This window comes from Balaenoptera musculus, chromosome 16 (assembly GCF_009873245.2).
Source record: "Balaenoptera musculus isolate JJ_BM4_2016_0621 chromosome 16, mBalMus1.pri.v3, whole genome shotgun sequence".
Classification (NCBI taxonomy): Eukaryota; Metazoa; Chordata; class Mammalia; order Artiodactyla; family Balaenopteridae; genus Balaenoptera; species Balaenoptera musculus.
In genome coordinates this window covers 72604123-72624675 of record NC_045800.1, presented here as the reverse complement: position 1 = coordinate 72624675, position 20553 = coordinate 72604123, and the positions used below count along the sequence as shown (strand labels likewise).

Genomic DNA, 20553 nt, shown 5'->3' with positions numbered 1-20553 from the left:
TGGATTATTTAAAGCGTAATTTAGATCTCTTTTTCTTCCCCCGCGGAAGTGCAGATTTTTGTGTTTTAAAGAACATTTAAAATTCTGATGTGAGAATATTTTAAAATTTTAAAAAAGAAAAATTTTGTTTTTAATTTTTAAATAAAATGTTAAATAGATTAAAAATTTAAATTAAAAAAGTGAGGTAAAAACATAACACAGCCATATATATGTGTGTGTAATGTAAAAAAAAAGGTACCTAAGTCCTATATCTATATATATAGGAAAATTTTCTTTACATTATTGAGGACATCTTTCCTAGCTTTCTGTTATCTCCTTCTTAAGGTAACCGAAATGTGCTCCTTTGGCCCAGCCTGAGAATCATTAATTTAGAAAAACATAAATATCCACTAGCTTTAAGTATTAGAAGTGAAAGTAATGGGATTTGGATTACATGTAGTATCGCTTTTGTGATGAGCTATTTGAGTACAATAAATTTTAATTGTGCCAATATTGGGAGGGAAAACAAACAACCCAGAGCGAACAGCAGGTTTCTGATGACTAGAAACAGTAAGACGACGCTCTCTTGGAATGAAAGACGGCGCTTGCGCTCAGACTCAGTGGGTGCCCGCCCTCCTGCTTTTTCTCCAGCCGCCGTTTCCTCCGCCTTTCGCGCTCTAGCCACCAGGGAAGCCCAGCCTAAGGGCAGCTGGGCCCTGATTGGCTCCTTTGAAAGTCTACGGGCTACCTGATTGGTGGATCCAGGACGCTTTAGCGCGGTGAGTTTGAAACTGCTCGCACTTCTCTTCAAAGCTGGCGCTTGGCAGTCAGGGGAGAGCGCTGCTGACGTGGTAGCCGCCGCTGCTTTCGCCGGGGGATAATAAGCCGGGTAGAGTTGCCGGGGTCAGGGTCATGCCTATGGGGCGTCGACTCGGCAGGGCCGGCGTCGACTCGCGGGCCTCGGAGGGGGAGTATTACGGAACCGGGTGATAATTAGGCGGCTGGGGTCTGCGTGCGGCCAGGCCGGGCCTTCACCTGGGGTCCGGGGCCTGGGCGTGGGAGCGACGCCTGCCGGCTCTAGCGGGAGGCTTGTGGGAGCCCAGCCCCGGCGGGGTTACTCCGGCAGGGCTGGGGTTGCCCTGGCCTTGGAGTTGCAGTCTGGGGTCACGCGGGTGGCTGAGGAGGCTCTCGGGTCCTGACTGAAGCCAAATCCGTGCCTTCGTTGGCCGACGCCGAGCGCTTGCGGAGTGCCAGGCTCGGCCCTCGGCCCTGCAGCTCCCGCCCGTCCGCGGTGCGTCCTGCCCTCGCCTCCGGGGGTGGAAAGCAAGACCGCACCTGGGCCAGGTACCCGCGGCCAGCTCCCAATCACAGGCTGTCCCGGAAAACCGATCGGATGAACTACCTTGTGGGCCTTCTCAGGCTTGCCTCTGTGCCCATGACCCTAGACCTTCTAGAGCTTTTAAGAACACTTAGCCAAGGCATAGAACACTAGAGAACTTGAATTTTTTGTTGTTGTTGTCGTCGTCGTTTTTATTTTATGCTTTGTGGTGGTTACATTCTATGGAATTGGCAAAAAGTGGAAATCTAAGACATGCCGACAGTTAGAAACGTGTGTTTTAAAATCCTTTAATCAATTTTTATTTAATACTAAAGTTACCAATGTGCACGTCTTGCTTTCTCTAAAGACCTGGAGGTCTCTGGGTGGATTAAGCCGCTGGTATTTCACATCCCGCCACGGGTAGCACAGGGGGCATTCAAACGGTATGCTGAGGCCGCATCCTTTATTTAAAATAGTTACAACCAGGAAAGGGTGGAAGAGTAAGCTTTGGAATTGGGTTGGTTTTCAGTTATTTGTTTAAAGTGAGCTCAGCAATTTCATCGTGCTTTAGGCGTATTACATCTGGATATTGAAGAAAAGAGAATTATCCTAATCGTCCACTGTCATTTGTAAAATTAAAGCATTTTTAAGATGGCCAGGGTAGTGCAACTTTGTTCATTTAAAAAGATTTATCTCTACTTATTTCTGGAATGCTTTTGAAGAAGAATGTGAGAAATATAACTTAAGGGTCAATATAACTTCTGGCTCAGTGACATTTATATATGGTTTCATCGGTGATGTATTATAAAATGATGCTTTGGGCTGCTGCAGCTATTGTTTCATTGCAAACTTACCAGCCAAGACTTAGCAGGAAGTCTTGAGTATCTGGTTGTCATTTCAGCTCTTTTTTTTTTTTTTTTTTTTAACCATTCTTTGTGATTCAAGTATATGGTTTTTTACTTTGTTCTTGACATTTGTGTGGGGTATAATTAGATTTTATGTGTGGAATTGCACTTTTTCTTTTAGAGTGCTTAGTGATCTTTCCTACCTTACAAAAAGTACCTTGAAACTTTTTGTCATGTTTGTGTTACGTGACTGCTGACAACAGGAGAAAGATTAAAACTGTCACTAGAGCAAGTTGAAACATGTATACTTTCGCTAATGCGTGAGCAGTGTGACCACATTTTAGCTCCTTACTCATGTCTTTAAAAAAAAATTTTTTTTTAAATTATCTTCATAAAAATATAAAGCCGTACAAATTCAGTCAAATAACCTTGCTAAAATATTTGGGTGTAACTCTGGCACACACTGGTGTTCCTTAGAAGTGTTACATAAAAAGAACATCTGGGATTTGTTTGGGAAGAATAGGTAAATCCATGTGTGAATTTGAGGGTTAATTTGGAAGAGGCTAAATGTTACACTGGTATAGGATATACAAATATTTCCAATGTTTCAGAAGCTAAGAAGGGTGGGAGAGTCTTTGAGTTCTTTCCCTTCTAACTATTGTTTTAATATAATAGCTAATATTCATGGAAAATTAATACTGCACTAGGCACTGTGGGAAATGCTTTACTTATAGTATCTCATTAATAACGTAAAAGCACGCTTTGAGTTAGTGACACGTAATCAAATCAGCTTTTCCTCTCATTTTAGGATCTTCCATACCCATTGATTAACTATGGAAGACTATACCAAAATAGAGAAAATTGGAGAAGGTGAGTGGTTTTAATAATATAAAAGGATTTTTAAAAAATGATTTAATGACGCTGTAACATCCTTGACATGAAGACATGTAAATATTCATTAAAATCCAATCTTTGGGACTTCCCTGGTGGCACAGTGGTTGAGAATCTGCCTGCCAATGCAGGGGACACGGGTTCGAGCCCTGGTCCGGGAAGACCCCACATGCCGCGGAGCAACTAAGCCCATGCGCCACAACTACTGAGCCTGCGCTCTAGAGCCCGCAAGCCACAACTACTGAAGCCTGTGCGCCTAGAGCCCGTGCTCTGCAACAAGAGAAGCCACCGCAATGAGAAGCCCACGCACTGCAACGAAGAGTAGCCCCTGCTCGCCCCAACTAGAGAGAAAGCCTGTGCGCAGCAACGAAGACCCAACGCAGCCAAAAATAAAAAAATTAATTAACTAATTAATTTTTAAAAATCCAGTCTTTCAGGTACATCTAACAGTATATTAGTGCATTAATACATATGTTCTCTACATAATAAAACACAAAAATGTTCACATTTCAAGAGAATTGAAATTATTCTGACATGTCTCCCTAACAGCCCCCTTCCAATAATCTTACATCCTTCTAATACTAAATGCTTAAAGCAATATTTGTATTTTGAAAACACTATTGATATCTTGTAGGTGTGTTGGGAAGGGTGTTAGGGCAGTGGAATTATGTGCTTTACTTCTAAATACTTCTGCATATATACTCTGAAGTTCTAGTCAGGGTCATGCATTTCATTTGGTGGTTAAATGTCTCCTTAATGTCTTCTGATTTAGAATTGTCCCCCTGACTTTTTCCCTTTGACATTGAGCTTTTGACAGCCCAATTCATTTCTTAAATATATCCAGACTTTTCTTACTTCAATTATTACAAAGTTGTTCTTTGGTTTCTTCTGAATAACAAAAATCTGAGTGTTGTTACATTAGTCTTGAAACTCCTTCCTGCCTTAAGGAAATGTCTTTTTAGATTGTAGAGAACATAGCTATATCCATGATGTGGAACCTTAGCTGGCATTTAGTAGGCACTCTGTAAACATTTGTTGATCAAAGGTTTTTCTCTTTACCGTTCAGTCTCCATAACTTGTCCATATCGAACATTTTAAAATTTTATAATGCTTAGTTCATTTCAGAGCGCATACCTTGTATGTCACAAATAATTTTTGGTAATTAACCAGTGGAATCACTGTGCTCTGTTTAACTAGAGCTCTATTCCAGTAGTTCATTGAGAAGTGATATGGTTCAAAAAGAGTCAGAAGAGAGACATAGAGCACTTCTGATGTCTAAAACTCAATTCAGTACATATCAAGGAACTTAACTGGTGGCACAGTGGTGAAGACTCTGCGCTCCCAATGTGGGGGGCCCGGGTTTGATCCCTGGTCAGGGAACTAGATCACACATGCATGCCTCAACTGAGAGTTTTCAAGCCACAACTAAGGATCCCGCGTGCCACAACTAAGGAAACAGCAAGCTAAAACTAAGAGTGCAACCAAATAAATAAATAAATATATTTTTTAAAATGCATATCTAGTGTTTGCTATAAGTTAATCAGTGGTTGTTATGAGTAAATTTTAGGACCAGGTGAATGTTGTACACTTGAGGGAGAGGTAAGCATACTTAAAAAAAAAAGTTCTGAATTTACCATTAACAGTTTCTTTGACTATATTATGCAAATGACTGGTCTTCCCGAGTGGGATCCACTCCAGGATCCCTGTCAATGTCAATATTGACATTGTTGCTCATTATCTGAAGCCTATATATCAGAATCAGTGTCCTCAACTTCCAAATGGACGTGAGGCTTTCTGCTATATAGTAGATGATATGAGCTTGAATAGATCAAATATTTAATAAAATATTTTATCCTCATTCTTTTCTAGATGAGGATTGTTGACTATATATTTGAAGTGTATGAAGCACTCTATATGAAGTTTTCTGAAAGTGTCACAGTGACTCCTGTTAGTAATATTTCCTGAGCCCAAATCTTTACACTGTATTTTATGCCTACCTTGTTGCCAGGTAGGATATTTGACAGGAGATACATTCCAATCTGCAAACGATCCTTCTTCTCTAAAATGTGCTGGAAAATTACTGGTAATTTAAACGTATGGGAAACCTGTGATGACTATATGAATTCTCTAAACTACAGACATAATAGGTTTTAGTTACCTTCAGTGTTGTTTTGGAAGTGATGAGGGTATAATTTATGACTAAGATGCTTCCTATCTGGCCACAGCAGATATTTCTATCATGTGACACCTTATGGGATTCAGTCATTTTTAAAATCTTTTTTAGTTTGTGGAGGTTGTCACATAGCAGACACTTTGTCTATTTCAGGTACCTATGGAGTTGTGTATAAGGGTAGACACAAAACTACAGGTCAAGTGGTAGCCATGAAGAAAATCAGACTAGAAAGTGAAGAGGAAGGAGTTCCTAGCACTGCAATTCGGGAAATATCTCTATTAAAAGAACTTCGTCATCCAAATATAGTCAGGTATGGTGTAATATCTGAATCTGAATCATTTTCCGCATACTATTTCAAATGTGAATTTCATTGTGGAAACTTTTATATTTGCTTAATTTCTGGTCTAACCTTGCTGAGCTGACTAGAACCTTACTATTTTTGTTCATTGAGAATGCTGGGCATAGAAAAAAAGAGGCTGGTAAAGCAGGAACAGTTAGAGGAGCTTGGTGATAAAGATTAGTAGTGGGGGCTGGAAAATCAGGGTAAACTGGTCAAGGGAGAAAAGGAAGTCCTTTTCACAGAGCTTTGACACTGCTCCCACTCTGAGAGCTCTGATGCTTAAAGGCTCCTTAATCAGAGACCTGAGACAGTTAGATAGGTCAGATGAAGATAAAGCTTTCCTTTCTAAGTATTTGGACTGGCATCTTTCCAAATTAGGATTTAACTGCATTTTTCTGGGGCGAGAGATAGTGAGCAACTAGTAAGGTCAGATACTGCTCTAAGGTTTGTTTCTATTATTTACCTCAATGGAAAGACAAGCTCTGAGCAACAAGCAGTCAACCTAGAAACGTTCTTCTGGAGTAGAAGCCGCTTGCCACTTAGCGCCTAATATAATATGACTTAATTTTCAATTGCTGCCCTGAGGTTCCTTTCTCAAATTCTAGTTTAGTGCTACGGTTTTCACCACTAGGGAAGCTACCCCCTCTTCTTTCCCAAAGCAGGATAGCAAGATTTCTTATGGCCCTGCTTTATGTAACAGCAACTGTGAAATGTGTAGAAATAGTTTTATTTTGTGAGAGGTCAAAAATGTTAGAGTTTTAAATTTTCATATAATTATTTTATTCTTCAGTCTTCAAGATGTGCTTATGCAGGATTCCAGGTTATATCTCATCTTTGAATTCCTTTCCATGGATCTCAAGAAATACTTGGATTCTATCCCTCCTGGTCAGTTCATGGATCCTTCACTTGTTAAGGTAAGAATCTTGCCTAATTTTATTAGTATTTTTCCACTGTGAATGTAAAGTGTAATTATCCTTACACCATCTCTACCAAACCTCTCCTCAGAGGTAGGCATTCTTTTTTTTTTTTTTTTTTTTTTAAATATCTTTACTGGAGTATAATTGCTTTACATTGCTGTGTTAGTTTCTGCTGTATAACAAAGTGAATCAGCTATACATATACATATATCCCCATATCCCCTCCCTCTTGCGTCTCCCTCCCACTCTCCCTATCCTACCCTTCTAGGTGGTCACAAAGCACGGAACTGATCTCCCTGTGTAGCCATTGTTTTATTAGTAATCTTAGAGATACTCATATGTCAACTTTGTATGTGTATATACATATACTGTTTTTATTAAAATGGGATTATGTATATATATATATATGCATTACTTTCCATTTTTCTATGTAAAACATTTGACCATAGGTCTACCTGTCTTTCTAATTTTTTTTTTTTTTTTTTTTACTCAGAAACATTATTTATTTTTGACATCCATCTATACCTTAACGTAACTGTAATGAGTATTCCTTGTAATATCACCTCGTAGGGAAATCCCCACTATGATTTTTCCTTCAATTCCATTTTGTTCAAGATGTCTTCCTAATTTTTGATACAGTTATGTAAACCAGTTCCACACTGGTGGACATTGAAATTGTTTTCCAGCTTGGTGATTCATGCCCTTATGATCAGTGCTACAGTGAATATCTTTATATCTTTGTATACATCTTTATAGGATGGATTCTCACAGGTGGAATCAATGGGTTGAAGATGTTTATTTACACTTAAAATCTTGATAGAAAGTGCCATTTGCCCTCTAAAATATTAGAGCAATTTACTCTTAAACATCATGGTGTGTATTTTCTTTTAATACCTCACTGTCGAAACTTGTTTTTATCAATCTTTTTGATAATAATCTATTATGTGAAAAAGACTAATATCATTTTGCATGTCATTTAACATTTTTTCATTTCTTAGACATTTTATAAACAGCCTATACATATTCTTCACTGATGATTCTTTTTTTTTTTTTTAATTATTATTTATTTATTTATTTGTATTTATTTATTTGGCTGCGTTGGGTCTTCGTTTCTGTGCAAGGGCTTCCTCTAGTTGCGGCAAGCGGGAACCACTCTTCATTGCGGTGCGCGGACCTCTCACTATCGTGGCCTCTCTTGTTGCGGAGCACAGGCTCCAGACGCGCAGGCTCAGTAATTGTGGCTCACGGGCCTAGCCGCTCCGCGGCATGTGGTATCCTCCCAGACCAGGGCTCGAACCCGTGTCCCCTGCACTAGCAGGCAGATCCTCAACCACTGCGCCACCAGGGAAGCCCCTTCACTGATGATTCTGTTAGGATATTTTTTCACTGGTTTCTAAGAGCCTCTTATCTGTAACATGTTGATAATAGTTCTTTTATTCCTTTTTTTTGTTTTTTGATTTGTTAATGGAGTACACCGTTAGTAATTTTTATAATTTAACAATCTTGTGCATGACTTTTGGACTTTGAGATTTTTTATGTCTTATTTAAGTCTTCCTCACTCAAAGATCACATGTATTAGAACAATACATGACAATGTTTCTAGTAGTTCTAGTAGATAACCCCCACCCCCTACTTTTGTCTTAAATTCTAGATAGATCAAAGGTTTATTTTGGTGTAAGAACGAGGGTTCTTAATTTTTTTCCAAATGGCTAGCCAGTTGTTCCAACTGATTGATTTTATGTATTTTATAATTTTGAACTTTATAAGTCAATACTGTAACTATGTGTATTTTCTATTTCTGTAATATCCATGTTGCTTCAAACGCCAATTACATTGTCTTGGCAACAAGTATCTTATTAAAACACTTCTCTGAACTTAGCAAACAGCATTTTGCGATAATTGTATCTCTTTAAATACACAGTCATAATATTCTCTTTGTTGTTTCTTTTGGAGTCTGTGACCAATGTCTCCAAAGAGGAAATGAATATGTAAAGATAAAAGACTGAAATGGAAAAGACTAACCTTATTCAAGGTAGAAATAGAGTTGCTATAATTATATAAAACAAAAGTTTAAGAAAATTTCTGTATAGAAAACTAACTTATGACTTAAGAATTAGGGACCAAAATAAGTAAAAGAAGAATAAGTGAGTTCATAAAGATGTGCCCATAAGGTGAATATCTTTGTCATAGGTATACAAACATGATACCTTATATAAATGGGCTTCCCATCCCCAAATACTTCCTGTTAGTCTCAAATGGCCTGAGAACTTTTTGGTAAATTGTTTATTTCTCCGCATTATAATCTCTTATGTCTTTGAAAGAAAGCCACCAAGATTATTTATAAAATCGTTAAATGGTATGGTTAAGTTTCTAACTTATGGTTCCTTCTTCCAGAGTTATTTGTACCAAATCCTACAAGGGATTGTGTTTTGTCACTCTAGAAGAGTTCTACACAGAGACTTAAAACCTCAAAATCTATTGATTGATGATAAAGGAACAATTAAACTGGCAGATTTTGGCCTTGCCAGAGCTTTTGGAATACCTATTAGAGTATATACACATGAGGTATGGTTTTTGGTGCTTTTGTTAAGTGTGATTGCTGGATTGTTTTCTATATTCTTTAAGTCAAGAAAGAAATACTCAATCAGAAAGATTTCCACTCTGTGCCAGTATCGGTTTATTGCCTCTTTGCTTCAAAATCATCCTTCATTGCCTGCTATGTGAAAATGTATCTGGAACCTTTTGATTATTTTTCTTTTGCCAGTTGCTGTGATGTTACTCTTTGACAGTAGAGGGTGCTGGAGAGGCATTACAGGAAGGAGTCATTATTCTTACTAGTCAATCTCTGAATCTTCCAATCCTCTGTTGTAGTTACTAATCCTTTACTGTAAACTTTCCCCATTCAAATTACCATGAGATTTCTGTCTCTTGATTGGATCCTCTCTTGAAACAATAAGATTGGTTAAAAGGCAGGTTTTGTTGCTTAAGTGCTACTATTTCAGATGCATTTAGAAGCTTCTAAATATAACCAAGTTTTGTCTGTGTTATATTGGTGACTTGGCATTTTGTTTGCTATTTCTGGAGGGAAAGGGAATGTTGACTCACATAGTTAAGGATTATTGGGAAACCTTGTCTTCCGTGGAGTTGTCTACCCTTCTGCCCAAAGACTTCCTCCAGATCAAAACTTAATGACAGTGCTGATCTGGTCAGATGTTTCGGCTTCTTTTAATTATTCCTTTTTATCATTTTTCCCATGGCTCTATAAATAAAGATTATTTGGTTTCCATTGGCTTAAACATATGCCACTGACCTCCAGTGTGATAAATTAGATATGCTACAGTAGTAGATTGGTGCTAGACCACTAATAAACTGTTGTTTGACTTAGTTGTGATTTCAGCATGTAATCGGTACATGCACTTGTACAGTGTCAACCCCAAATCCATTATCATTGGGCTTTTTTTTTTTTTTTTGTAAGTGAAGGCTGTCTTGACTATTTTGATCCTCGCATTTTAATGATTTGAAAAGGCTTGGTGTGCTTTTTTCTTTTCCCCCCTAATGAATATAGCTTAGAAATACTTCATTATTTATCTAACATTTAGTATTGTGTATAGTTAATTGACTTTTAAACACTATTATCAGAGGCAATCAAGCAGCATTCTGAAGGACAGTCCTAATGAAATAGAAATGTTTACATTTAGGTAATTTAACGTGCCACATTTATTCCAAGTAAGATATTTTCTTTGTAATAGGTAGTAACACTCTGGTATAGATCTCCAGAAGTATTGCTGGGGTCAGCTCGCTACTCAACTCCAGTTGACATTTGGAGTATAGGTACCATATTTGCTGAATTAGCAACTAAGAAACCACTTTTCCATGGGGATTCAGAAATTGATCAACTCTTCAGAATTTTCAGGTATTTTCGTATTAAGAACTTTTAAATTAACATGTATATAGCAAGAGTTATATTTATACTTTAACCATAAGTTTTTGTTTTGCTGTGGCTTTTTAGAGCTTTGGGTACTCCCAATAATGAAGTGTGGCCAGAAGTGGAATCTTTACAGGACTATAAGAATACATTTCCCAAGTGGAAACCAGGAAGCTTAGCATCCCATGTCAAAAACTTGGATGAGAATGGCTTGGATCTGCTCTCGGTAAGGAATGCCCTTTATATTGACTTTAACACTGCATGATTCTGAATGTACTTAATTCTTTCTTTCACATAGGAAATAGGAAGAAAACCACTGTATACTGAGCCAGGCACATAACTATCATGTCTGTTATGTTTATTGCCGAAGCGAGCACATTACTAGCTCCATTTTAGATACGCAAAACACTAGTGGTTTTGAGAGGAGGATTTGGCATTTGTTCACTTTTTTTTTAATATAAATTTATTTATTTTTTTGGCTGCATTTGGTCTTCGTTGCTGCGCGTGGGCTTTCTTTAGTTGCGGCGAGTGGGGGCTACTCTTTGTTGCGGTGCGCGGGCTTCTCATTGCGGTGGCTTCTCTTGTTGCAGAGCATGGGCCCTAGGCGCACGGGCTTCAGTAGTTGTGGCTTGCAAGCTCTAGAGCTCAGGCTCAGTAGTTGTGGCGCACGGGCTTAGTTGCTCCGCGGCATGTGGGATCTTCCAAGACCAGGGCTCGAACCCGTGTCCTCTGCATTGGCAGGCGGATTCTTAACCACTGCGCCACCAGGGAAGCCCTTGTTCACTTGTTTTTAATCTGATAGGTAGCTGTAGATACTCTGAAGGAGAGGATGAGGTTAATAAACCTTTAAGTTGCGGACTTGGAGTGGCCTTCCTCTCCAGCTTTTTTGTCTCAGTATTTACTGCTTTTTAGTTTAGACACAGTCGTTTTAGTTTTTAAAGTCTTTACTGCATGAATTCCCATTTCTCACTTTGCCTCGTTTCCACATCAGACCGGTTAGCAGAAGGACAAATGTAGTTCTTAAAACCTTTCCCGTCTGTAACGTTGCTGTTCCCAACTAAACAGTTGTGTTCTTTAAAAACAAGACAAAAAAAAAATTTGTTAGGATAAAAAATTGTCCTAGACCTGCCTCAGGAAATTTGTTTTAGAACAGTATTTAAATACTGAGATTTTCTTTTCTTTTCTTTTCTTTTTAAATTTATTTTTAAATTTATTTTTATTTATTATTTGGCTACATTGGGTCTTCGTTGCTGCACGCGGGCTTTCTCTAGTTGCGGTGAGCGGGAGCTACTTTTCATTGCGGTGCGCGGGCTTCTCATTGTCATGGCTTCTGTTGTTGCAGAGCACGGGCTCTAGGCGCACGGGCTTCAGTAACTGTGGCACGCAGGCTCAGTAGTTGTGGCTCGCAGGCTCTAGAGCGCAGGTTCAGTAGTTGTGGGGCACGGGCTTAGTTGCTCCGCGGCATGTGGGATCTTCCCGGACCAGGGATCGAACCTGTGTCCCCTGCATTGGCAGGCAGATTCTTAGCCACTGCACCACCGGGGAAGTCCAATACTGGGATTTTAGAAGGGACTAGTTTTTATGAATCTCAGGTACTGTGATTGCAAAAAAAAAAAAGATTTTGACAGGTTACTAAACAAAGGAAAAAATCTACTGCTATATCATCATACACATGTTCTAACTGATCTTTGGGCCCCTTCACAATTTATAAATCATGCCACCAGATTCAGCTTAGAGTTCCCAAATGCTTACAAGTGCAGTCCAAGATCCTTTACTGCCACTCAGATATTTTGTACATTAATATTGATGATAAGATGTAAAAGGCCTTCTATATTCCTGGCCCAGTCTGTCTTTTTAACTTCCATGATTCTTGAACATGAAGAATTTCACTTTAGTTAACGAAATGAAAATCGTACTGTCAATCACGGTTCCTTAGTGTAGCCAGTGTTGACATCTTGGACTGGCTCCTTCTTTGCTGCTGGAGGCTGTCCTGTACATCGTAAGCTATTTAGCAGCACCCCAGCCCTCTGTCCCATAGGTGCCATTAACACATGCCCCCTAGTTGTGACAACCCCAGATGTCTCCACACATTGCCAGATGTCCCCTGAGGGGCAAAGTCTCACCAAGTTGACAATCACTGCTGTAAATCATAAGTCGGTCTTGGTTTCAAGTTTCAGCTTTATCACTCTTAAACTCTATGAACTTGGGCAGGTTCCATAACCTCTTTGAGCCTCAAAGTTCTTATTTGTAAAGTGGGACTAATTCCTACCTTTTTTTTTGTGAGGATTAAGTAACATGAAACGTACAAAGCACTTAATAGAGTGCTAGCTATATAATAAGAGCTCAAATGGTAACTAGATAGTAAAAGTATCTCTGGGTCTGCTTATTGATTTAGTTTTCTTTAAGATTAATAATATTTCGTTAAGATAAATTTTAACTTTATTCGGCCTTTTCTGTTAATGTGTAAATAAACTTCAATACTAGGTTGTCTGACCATAATTCATTTAGTGACTCATTTAAACTATGTTTATAACACATTGCAGTCTGGTTTTGTTTTTATTTGGAACTTGCTGGAAACTACATTAGACACCTCTATAGTTAATTGCCACCACTTCAGGAATGCTGTAAATAACTCAGAGGGCCATTTAATTCTCAAAGTAAATATAATTAACTAGATAATCTTTCTTAAATTTATGCCTTGGTTTTAAAGCTATCTGAATGCTTGTGTCTTAAACCATAATTTATAGCAAAAAGAGGTTATCAAGATATCTATGATTTAAGGAATAGATTATTTAGAGCTAGGGGGTGAAGTAGGACATTTATGTGGTTTGGTATTAAACTGACAGAAATGTTCATTTAGTCGTTTTTCATTAAAATTATTAGCTTATGGCTTATTGGTAGAAAAGTAAGGCTTTGGAGATTTTTTTAAATGGTTTATTTCTTAAATAACCTTTTAAAAAATCTTTTTCCTCCCACAGAAAATGTTAGTCTATGATCCTGCCAAACGAATTTCTGGCAAAGTGGCACTGAATCATCCATACTTTAATGATTTGGACAATCAAATTAAGAAGATGTAGCTTTCTGACAGAGTTTCCATGTGTTGTGTCGAGAACAGATAGCTGTATTTTTACTGTTAACTGTTTTTGTCTTGTGTATTTTTCTTTTCTTTGTTGTAAAACTTAAGCTGTGCCTCATCTTCTGATTTCAAAAGTGTAACTTAAAAATGTAAATACTGTTCTATATGAATTTAAATATAATAATTCTGTATATGTTTGTAGATCCCACCGTAACAACTATTTGTTACTATAATAAAACTATATAAATCTAGTATTGATGTCAGGAATTGGGAAAAATTTGAGTTAGCTTAAATCATCTAAAATCCTACAGCAGTCTGCTTTTCCTGTAGTTGGAAATACTAAACTTTAGGAAAGTGTGCCTGGTTGAAAATTCATAATGCTTTGAAGTATTTTTATGTTCTGAATGTTTAAATTTTCTTGTCAGTTTCTTGCCATGTGGTAATTCTACAACCTGCCTAAAGATGAATATTTTTCTACTGGTATTTCAATTCGTGACCTAAATGTTTAGGCATTCAGATGAGAAAACTATCCAGATTTGAGAACTGATGCTTAAATTTAGAGAGGTTTTTAGTAAACTTATAAAACTAACATTAGCGTATGCCAAAGTTTGCTAAGTTTTACAGTCAGAGATTAAGGGCTGTCCACAGCAAGGGAGAACAGTTTAGAAAATTTATGAGCTATCCTATTTTTAGGTAGGTTATGAAAGTTATTTGTCTGAGTGAATTCTTGTGCCTTGGTCAGAGGTAATAACTATACAAGGAGTTGCTTATCTTGGCTTTCAAGCCTGACTTTAAAACTCGGTTTGTAAATTTTGACATAGTTTAGTTTATTAGCAGCCTTCTTAGAAGGTTCTAATGTAAAATTATTTAGCTAAAATCACTAGCTTTGGGAATTGTTTAATTAATAATGCTGCTCATTGTGATTTTTACCTGTAAGCAGGCTAATTTATTTGTTATAGCCAAGAGAAATGTCTCTAAAAATAGTTTTATCATTTTTAGTGTACATCTATCCATTGTCTGCCCATATACTCTATTTTTCCTCCTGGTTACTTATGGCTAGAATGGGCATTCTTGTGTGACTGATCCAGTTGACTGAATATGTAATGGGTGATCTGCCTAATCTTGTTGTCTTAGAATTTTTGCACTTGAGGAGAAAGGATGGGTCACTTTCTTTGGTGACAGGGCTTATAAGGTGAGAGGTTTGGTGGCCTTGTTCTAGGTCCTTTGGCGGAAGCCAGCCTGCAGTAAGGGAATGCAGAGCTTGGAAGTCATTTGAGGTCATACTGTGGAGAGATTTCATGGCGGGAATTTGTTAAATGAAAGGTCACACCAAAGATTTAATTGAGATGGTGAAATGGTGTATCTACAGAATTGTGTTCTCTTACCTGTGAAGTGAAGTATTGAAGTGAGTCTACTTTTCAAATTGTGCATTGCAGCCCTTTAGCGGTTCAGGATCAGCATTAATCAGTGATACCCTTCCCCCCGCCCTCCCCCCTGAAATTATTGGTGTGTCTTATATAATTATTTCTTGGTATTTTTGTTTCAATAATATATAGATGCACTGGTGTCACCAATGTTTGGGGCCTTGTGGACTTGGTAGCAGCAGCACACATCCTCACTGGTATTGTTCCTTGCCGTTTAATTGTTTGAAAAGTCAGTAATTCATCAATTGAGAACCTACTTAGTGGACCAGGGAAATGAGATGGTAGAACACTGCCAACAGTTGCTGTAATGAGTGACCCCCTTTCCGTCCTGCTCCAGCTATCTGTGTAGTCCCGTGTAAAGTGTTTACGGCAGCTTCAGTGACTGCGTGAAGAGCTACTGAATTGGGTCCTCATCTCATGCATATTTTTACATTGGCTTGTGCTGTGGTGCTTCTGATTCATTTTAAAGTGGATCTTTTCCCTGAGCCAATAGTTCTTCTATTTGTTGTGTGCTAGAAACACCTGAGACTAATTCTGGTCCTACCCTGAACAATTCTGAAATTGAAAATTTGTCTCTTTTCAAAATTTCCCCAAGGTGATTCTGATGTAGCCAGTTACCACCAGTTGGTGGTGAGTTTAACAACTTTGGACCGACATTTAGTTTTAGTTGTCTTAAAACTTCATGTCATCTTGCATTACCTTTAACTTGTTCTATTTCTGTTTCAGGCCGTACTCTTTAGTGAGGGGAGAGGGTTGTATATTTCATCACCAATAGAAGACTTCCATATACTGTGACAATTTCTCTATCTTCTCATTGTCCGTAAGCTTTAGAGAAGGGTTTTTTGTTGTTGTTGCTGTTAAAGTTAAAATATATAGGCAGTAATGGTGCAAAGAAGTTAATACATAATTTGTAGTAAAATCTTACTAATTTATATGTGGACATGGCATATGTGAATTAAATGTTTGAAAAAAAATGATAGTGTTTTAGAGTTAATAAAAGGTCTTTTGGGGACTTGGGTTAACATACTAAAATAATTTTTAATTAGTAAAAAATAATTTTTAAAGTACTTAAGGAGACTTGAAAGTTCTACTAGGTGGAATACACTTCCACTTTAGTGCCTTTAGCAAACTGTAGTTCATAATAGGTCAACTTCAGTTCCACCCCTTCTAAATCGTTGCCATATTCAAACTGAAGTCAGTGAGGTTCCATAGGACCCTAGGATCATTTTGCATTTTGTGGACAGAGTAGAGACAATTAGAGATGTTTGTGGGCTATGGAGTTAAGAGAGTAGTGGACATTGTTTAAATAAGTCTGGGACAAGATGGATAGAGTATTGAATGATTAAAGGGAAAGTGAGGGATGGAGGGATAAAGGGTGAAAGTCCCTGAAGAGGGAGGTACTTCGGACCTAAAAATAGCATCTAGTAGAAGGCTCAGGTGGGATATTAATGGTACTGACAGGGATTGTAACTTTAGACCCTTTGGAGAAAGGAGTGAAGTATTTGGAAGCAAGACTAGACGTTTTTAGTCCCATGCTGTCATGTAAATATCAAGTTTCCTAAGATGCCTTAAAAGCTTCAGAAGAGATGCATTGAGAGTCATAGACTTGTTGAGGAGGAAAAAAGGTATCGCAATACCAGCGTTCCTTAGAATGCTGAATTAGGGTCTCCTGGAGAGCTTGTTAAGAGATTTCTGGACCGTCCCCAGAGTGTGATTCAGTACATCCTGCATAGCCACGAATATACTTTCTTAACAAGTTCCCAAGTGATGATTCTGATGGTCCAGGGACCACACTTTGAGAATCACTGCCTGGGTAGCTCTCAGAACTCTAGAGAACTGAACAGAAACCTAGCTATTTGGTCAGCTTATCTGTAGAGGAAGCACAGAAGTGCAGAAGGAGAAACTGACTTAGAGCCAGGCATACATTTAGAGGTTGAACTGGAATTCGAACCTAAATCTTCCATTGTCATTGAGAATTGAGAAAAGTGAACAGTGTAATGTAAAGATTCCAGTTTTAGAGCCATATTGGAGCTTGGTTCCCAGTTCTGCCAATTCTGTCTGTAGCCTTGGATAAGTCACTCAACATCTCTGAATCTATTTCCTCAATTGCACAATGACGATAATAAATGGGATTTATTTATGTAAATACATAGGTAGGATTGTAGGATTGTTGTGAGGGATGTAGATAGGGCTGCCAGGCATCATGCATGTATTATATATAGTACATGTCTTGTCAGAATGCCCTAAATATTCTTTTTTCAATACATTACAAAAATTGAGCAGTCAGAGCTATTTTTCTGCCACAGTAATTGGTGCTTAAATCTGTCAAATGGCAACACAAGGTGCCCTAGATGGGGAATATGGGTAAAGTTCCTGGCACACGGTAATTCCTTTCTCCTTTGAAGTCTCAGCACTTTTTTCTTATATTACCTCTTCTGGCACTTTTACTTTCTCCCTTACTAAACTCTAAGTCCAGTGAGGGCTGGGGCCATGTCTTGTTCTTTCATCCTCACAGCCCTTGGTCTAGAACCTCAAGCATTAGACACGATCCCAGCCCTTTAAGGTTGCTCAAAGGTTATGGCGCCTCCCCTTCAATAACAACTGAACATCTATAGTGAGCAGCTACTGTGCTTTACATACATTCCCTGTCTTTCCCAGCAACCTTGTAAGGGAGTGGGCAACTTTACCTTACAGATGGTGAAACTAAGATGCGTTGAGCATAAGTAATTTGCCGAAGGTCTCAAGGCTAGTAAACGCTGGAGCAAGGATCTGGGGGCTCTCTGGCTTCACATTGTTCTCTTCCCATGGCATCATGTTGTTTCCCACAATAAACCGATAAAGTGAACGTGTGTTTAGTTTCTAAAGCTTAAGAAGAAAGAACCTGAAGAAGGCAGGCAACTACTAAAGCCAGCGCAGCCCAGGTGCCAAGGAGCACCCAGCTCAGGGGTGTGCAAACCAGCCCTCACGGGCCTGCAAGCCCCTCATTAGCACCGAAGCTCCTGAGACCTCTGCCTCAAGGCTGAAAGGACCAAGGTGAGAGAGTTTGCAGTCCAGTTCATTTTCCTGTCCCATTTTAGGTAGCACTGTCTCCTTTTATCACATTGCACGTGGTCCTCTTCTTGAGCTCCTTAATTCTGGCTCCTTGTTCATACGGATGACCCAGAATGGATCAGTGCGGTAAACCATAACCCGACCTTTATAAACAAACAAACAAATAAACCGTAACCCAGCAGCAGTAATTGGTCCAGGGGTGGGCAAACGATCTGAACAAGGCCCATGAGGGTCCTTTTTGCTACGGAAACCTCGAGAGAATGAAGTCGTCTTTCTGCTGATTGTGCCAAACTGGGATGACATGGCTGGAAGCCTGAGGCATCTCCCGCATTCTGCCGAACTGGCTGAGCCAAGAAAGTGATGAATAGAGAAAGATTCTCAGGAGTTTGGTGTCCCTGGTTCCGGCGGGGCTGCCTTAGCATTTGGAGCTACCCACCCTTGTGGGTGTAGGAGTGGTGGGTTGTTTATTCTTTTTTGCTTAATCTTGTTTGAGTTGGGGTTCTGTCATTTCAACCCCAAAGAGCCACAGTTGTCAATACCGAGATAACACTTGGATAAATAATCCTAAAGGAACCCCCAATTTTAAGCACCCTCATAGTTATAAATCCTTACATAGTTAAATATCTTCCTTTAAAAGCACTTTATTTCTCATAATTATTGTTTTCACTGCAGCTTCTAGTATTGGTTGTGTAGAACGGTACTGATATAGATGTATTCCTATTGACCTTTCAAAGAACCTACAAACTTTTGAGGAATGCTTACATACGTGTACCTACTCTTTACCAGTCAGGAGTAGAAATCTGCAGCATTTATTTCTATGGGCAGTCATGCCTTTCCTTGAGGTAGGATTTCAAAACCATGCTATACTTTTCTGTTAAGGAAATAATGCAATAACAAAAGCAGAACGTTTGGGGAGAATCTGTTTCCTAATGAGTATTAGTAGTTTTTTGTATTTGTAAAGAGCTTTGTAATAATTAAGTGGCCTATGCTATTTCAATAGACAGAAGCTTCCTATACTATAAAAATACCCTTAACTATAAAACCACAAGAATAATTATACCATAAAACATACTTTATAATATGGACAGAAAAGATACATTTCCCAACCGACCATAGCCATTTGTCTTAATGGTTCTGGTATCATGACAGACATATTTATGTGCAAGAAAATACAAATCTATTCTTCATGAACTGCATTCACTGCTTCAAAGATCCAAGTGGGGAGCAGAACATTTGCTCCATCTTAAATCTTGCTAGAATTTGAACATAGTTTTAGAAATGCTTTTTGGCTTCTTGTTTGAATTACTTCTCATGCATAGGCACTAACGGAAAATGGTTCAGAACATAAAAAGATTGCAATTTCCCCGGTGAGCACAAAACATTTTAGACCAGTCAACATCAATCTGAAGCCACACGGACTGGATGACAAATGCAATGTTATTTATATGTTCAGAGCTCTTAGTTACCCATGCCAACAGAAGGTTCTAGCGGCTTGGATAACCTTAAAGAGCCAACATCTCACCTCCCTCCCCCCAAATTTTGGCATTCACTCTGTGACCCACCCACTTGCAGCAAATCTCATTTCCAAGTTAGTGAAATAAAATTTTAGAATTGAATGGGATCTTGGACATTGTTCAGTTCAATCCTTATTTTCCCAGGGAGGAACCTACAGATTTCAGCAACAGAGTGAGAAACAGAACCTAGGTTTTCTGACTTCCAATTTAAAGAGACTTCTACTCTGTTTTCGATTGCCTCTGACAGTGAAGCTGGGAGTCAATAATGGCTTCAAGAAAGAAATTATGTATTTTAAGGATAAAATGTGCAGACAGGAGAGAACCCAAGTAATCAGTGAGGAGAAAATAGAAGTCAGATCAGAGAACGTTGCGTAGATTTTCAGTTGCTAGAAATTAAAAGTGAACTAGCCAACAAGGCAAGTAGCACATGCAAGCCAAGCACATTGTAAGTGAGAGGTACTGAGCGTGTTCTTTGCAAGAGCAAAATAGCGCTTTTCATTCTCTACTTCCCTTCAGAGTGTAATTGGGGGTTTAACTCAGATGTTACAGGTATTTTTAAATAGTCACATTCTAAAAAAAAAAAAAACCAAAAAAGGAAACTGTCCAACTGCAATTTAAGTGTGTATCATGTAATAAACATTGTGATGTTAATATTACATATTCATATGGTCTCTGGCACTGGAATAGCTGGCGTATGTATAATAAAGGAAAAAGGCAAAGAACTCAGCTTTATCTCTTTTATCCCTTTTCAAGAGAACTATCTCGTGTGTTACCATGTTTGGAATATTTCCTAGCATGGCTGAAAAAGCAAGGAATAAACAGCAATCATTCAGTGTGCCTGATGGCACAAAATAAAGCAGTTATTCACAAACAGAAAACTGGACTTTTGAGCAGATGTTTATTTAAATACAAACATCAACTCCTACTTTTCCTGTTATCTCCAATTATGTGATGCAATATTTTTACCAGAAGAAGCTCTTTTTAAAAACAGCCTTCCAGGGAGTGAATAAACAATACTATATTTGGCTAACAGCTGCTTTTGGAAAATGAGATGTCAGCAAAGCTGAATGTTGTTTAAAGAAAACTAATTATCCAGCTAC

The 20553-nt window shown here is 38.5% G+C and overlaps 1 protein-coding gene across 2 annotated transcripts; it reads left to right on the top strand.

Moving 5' to 3' along the window:
* Positions 1-776: 776 nt before the first annotated feature.
* Positions 777-20071, top strand: CDK1 (cyclin dependent kinase 1). Of its 2 annotated transcripts, XM_036829596.1 has the most exons (8): positions 777-868; positions 2951-3012; positions 5360-5516; positions 6337-6460; positions 8858-9028; positions 10213-10376; positions 10473-10614; positions 13367-20071. In XM_036829596.1, exons 2-8 carry the CDS (start codon positions 2976-2978, stop codon positions 13463-13465), a joined length of 894 nt encoding a protein of 297 aa, XP_036685491.1. In that variant the 5' UTR covers positions 777-868; positions 2951-2975; the 3' UTR covers positions 13466-20071. The 2 variants fall into 2 exon arrangements, with proteins under 2 accessions (XP_036685491.1, XP_036685492.1); XM_036829597.1 differs by lacking the exon at positions 8858-9028 and having other exon boundaries at positions 783-868.
* Positions 20072-20553: the final 482 nt, after the last annotated feature.

Bases quoted from the DNA above. Each gene is read 5' to 3' on its own strand.
- CDK1 (XM_036829596.1), top strand. From the start codon at position 2,976: ATGGAAGACTATACCAAAATAGAGAAAATTGGAGAAG. The intron at 3,013-5,359 runs GTGAGTGGTTTT...TGTCTATTTCAG, and splicing joins AATAGAGAAAATTGGAGAAG to GTACCTATGGAGTTGTGTAT. The intron at 9,029-10,212 runs GTATGGTTTTTG...TCTTTGTAATAG, and splicing joins TTAGAGTATATACACATGAG to GTAGTAACACTCTGGTATAG.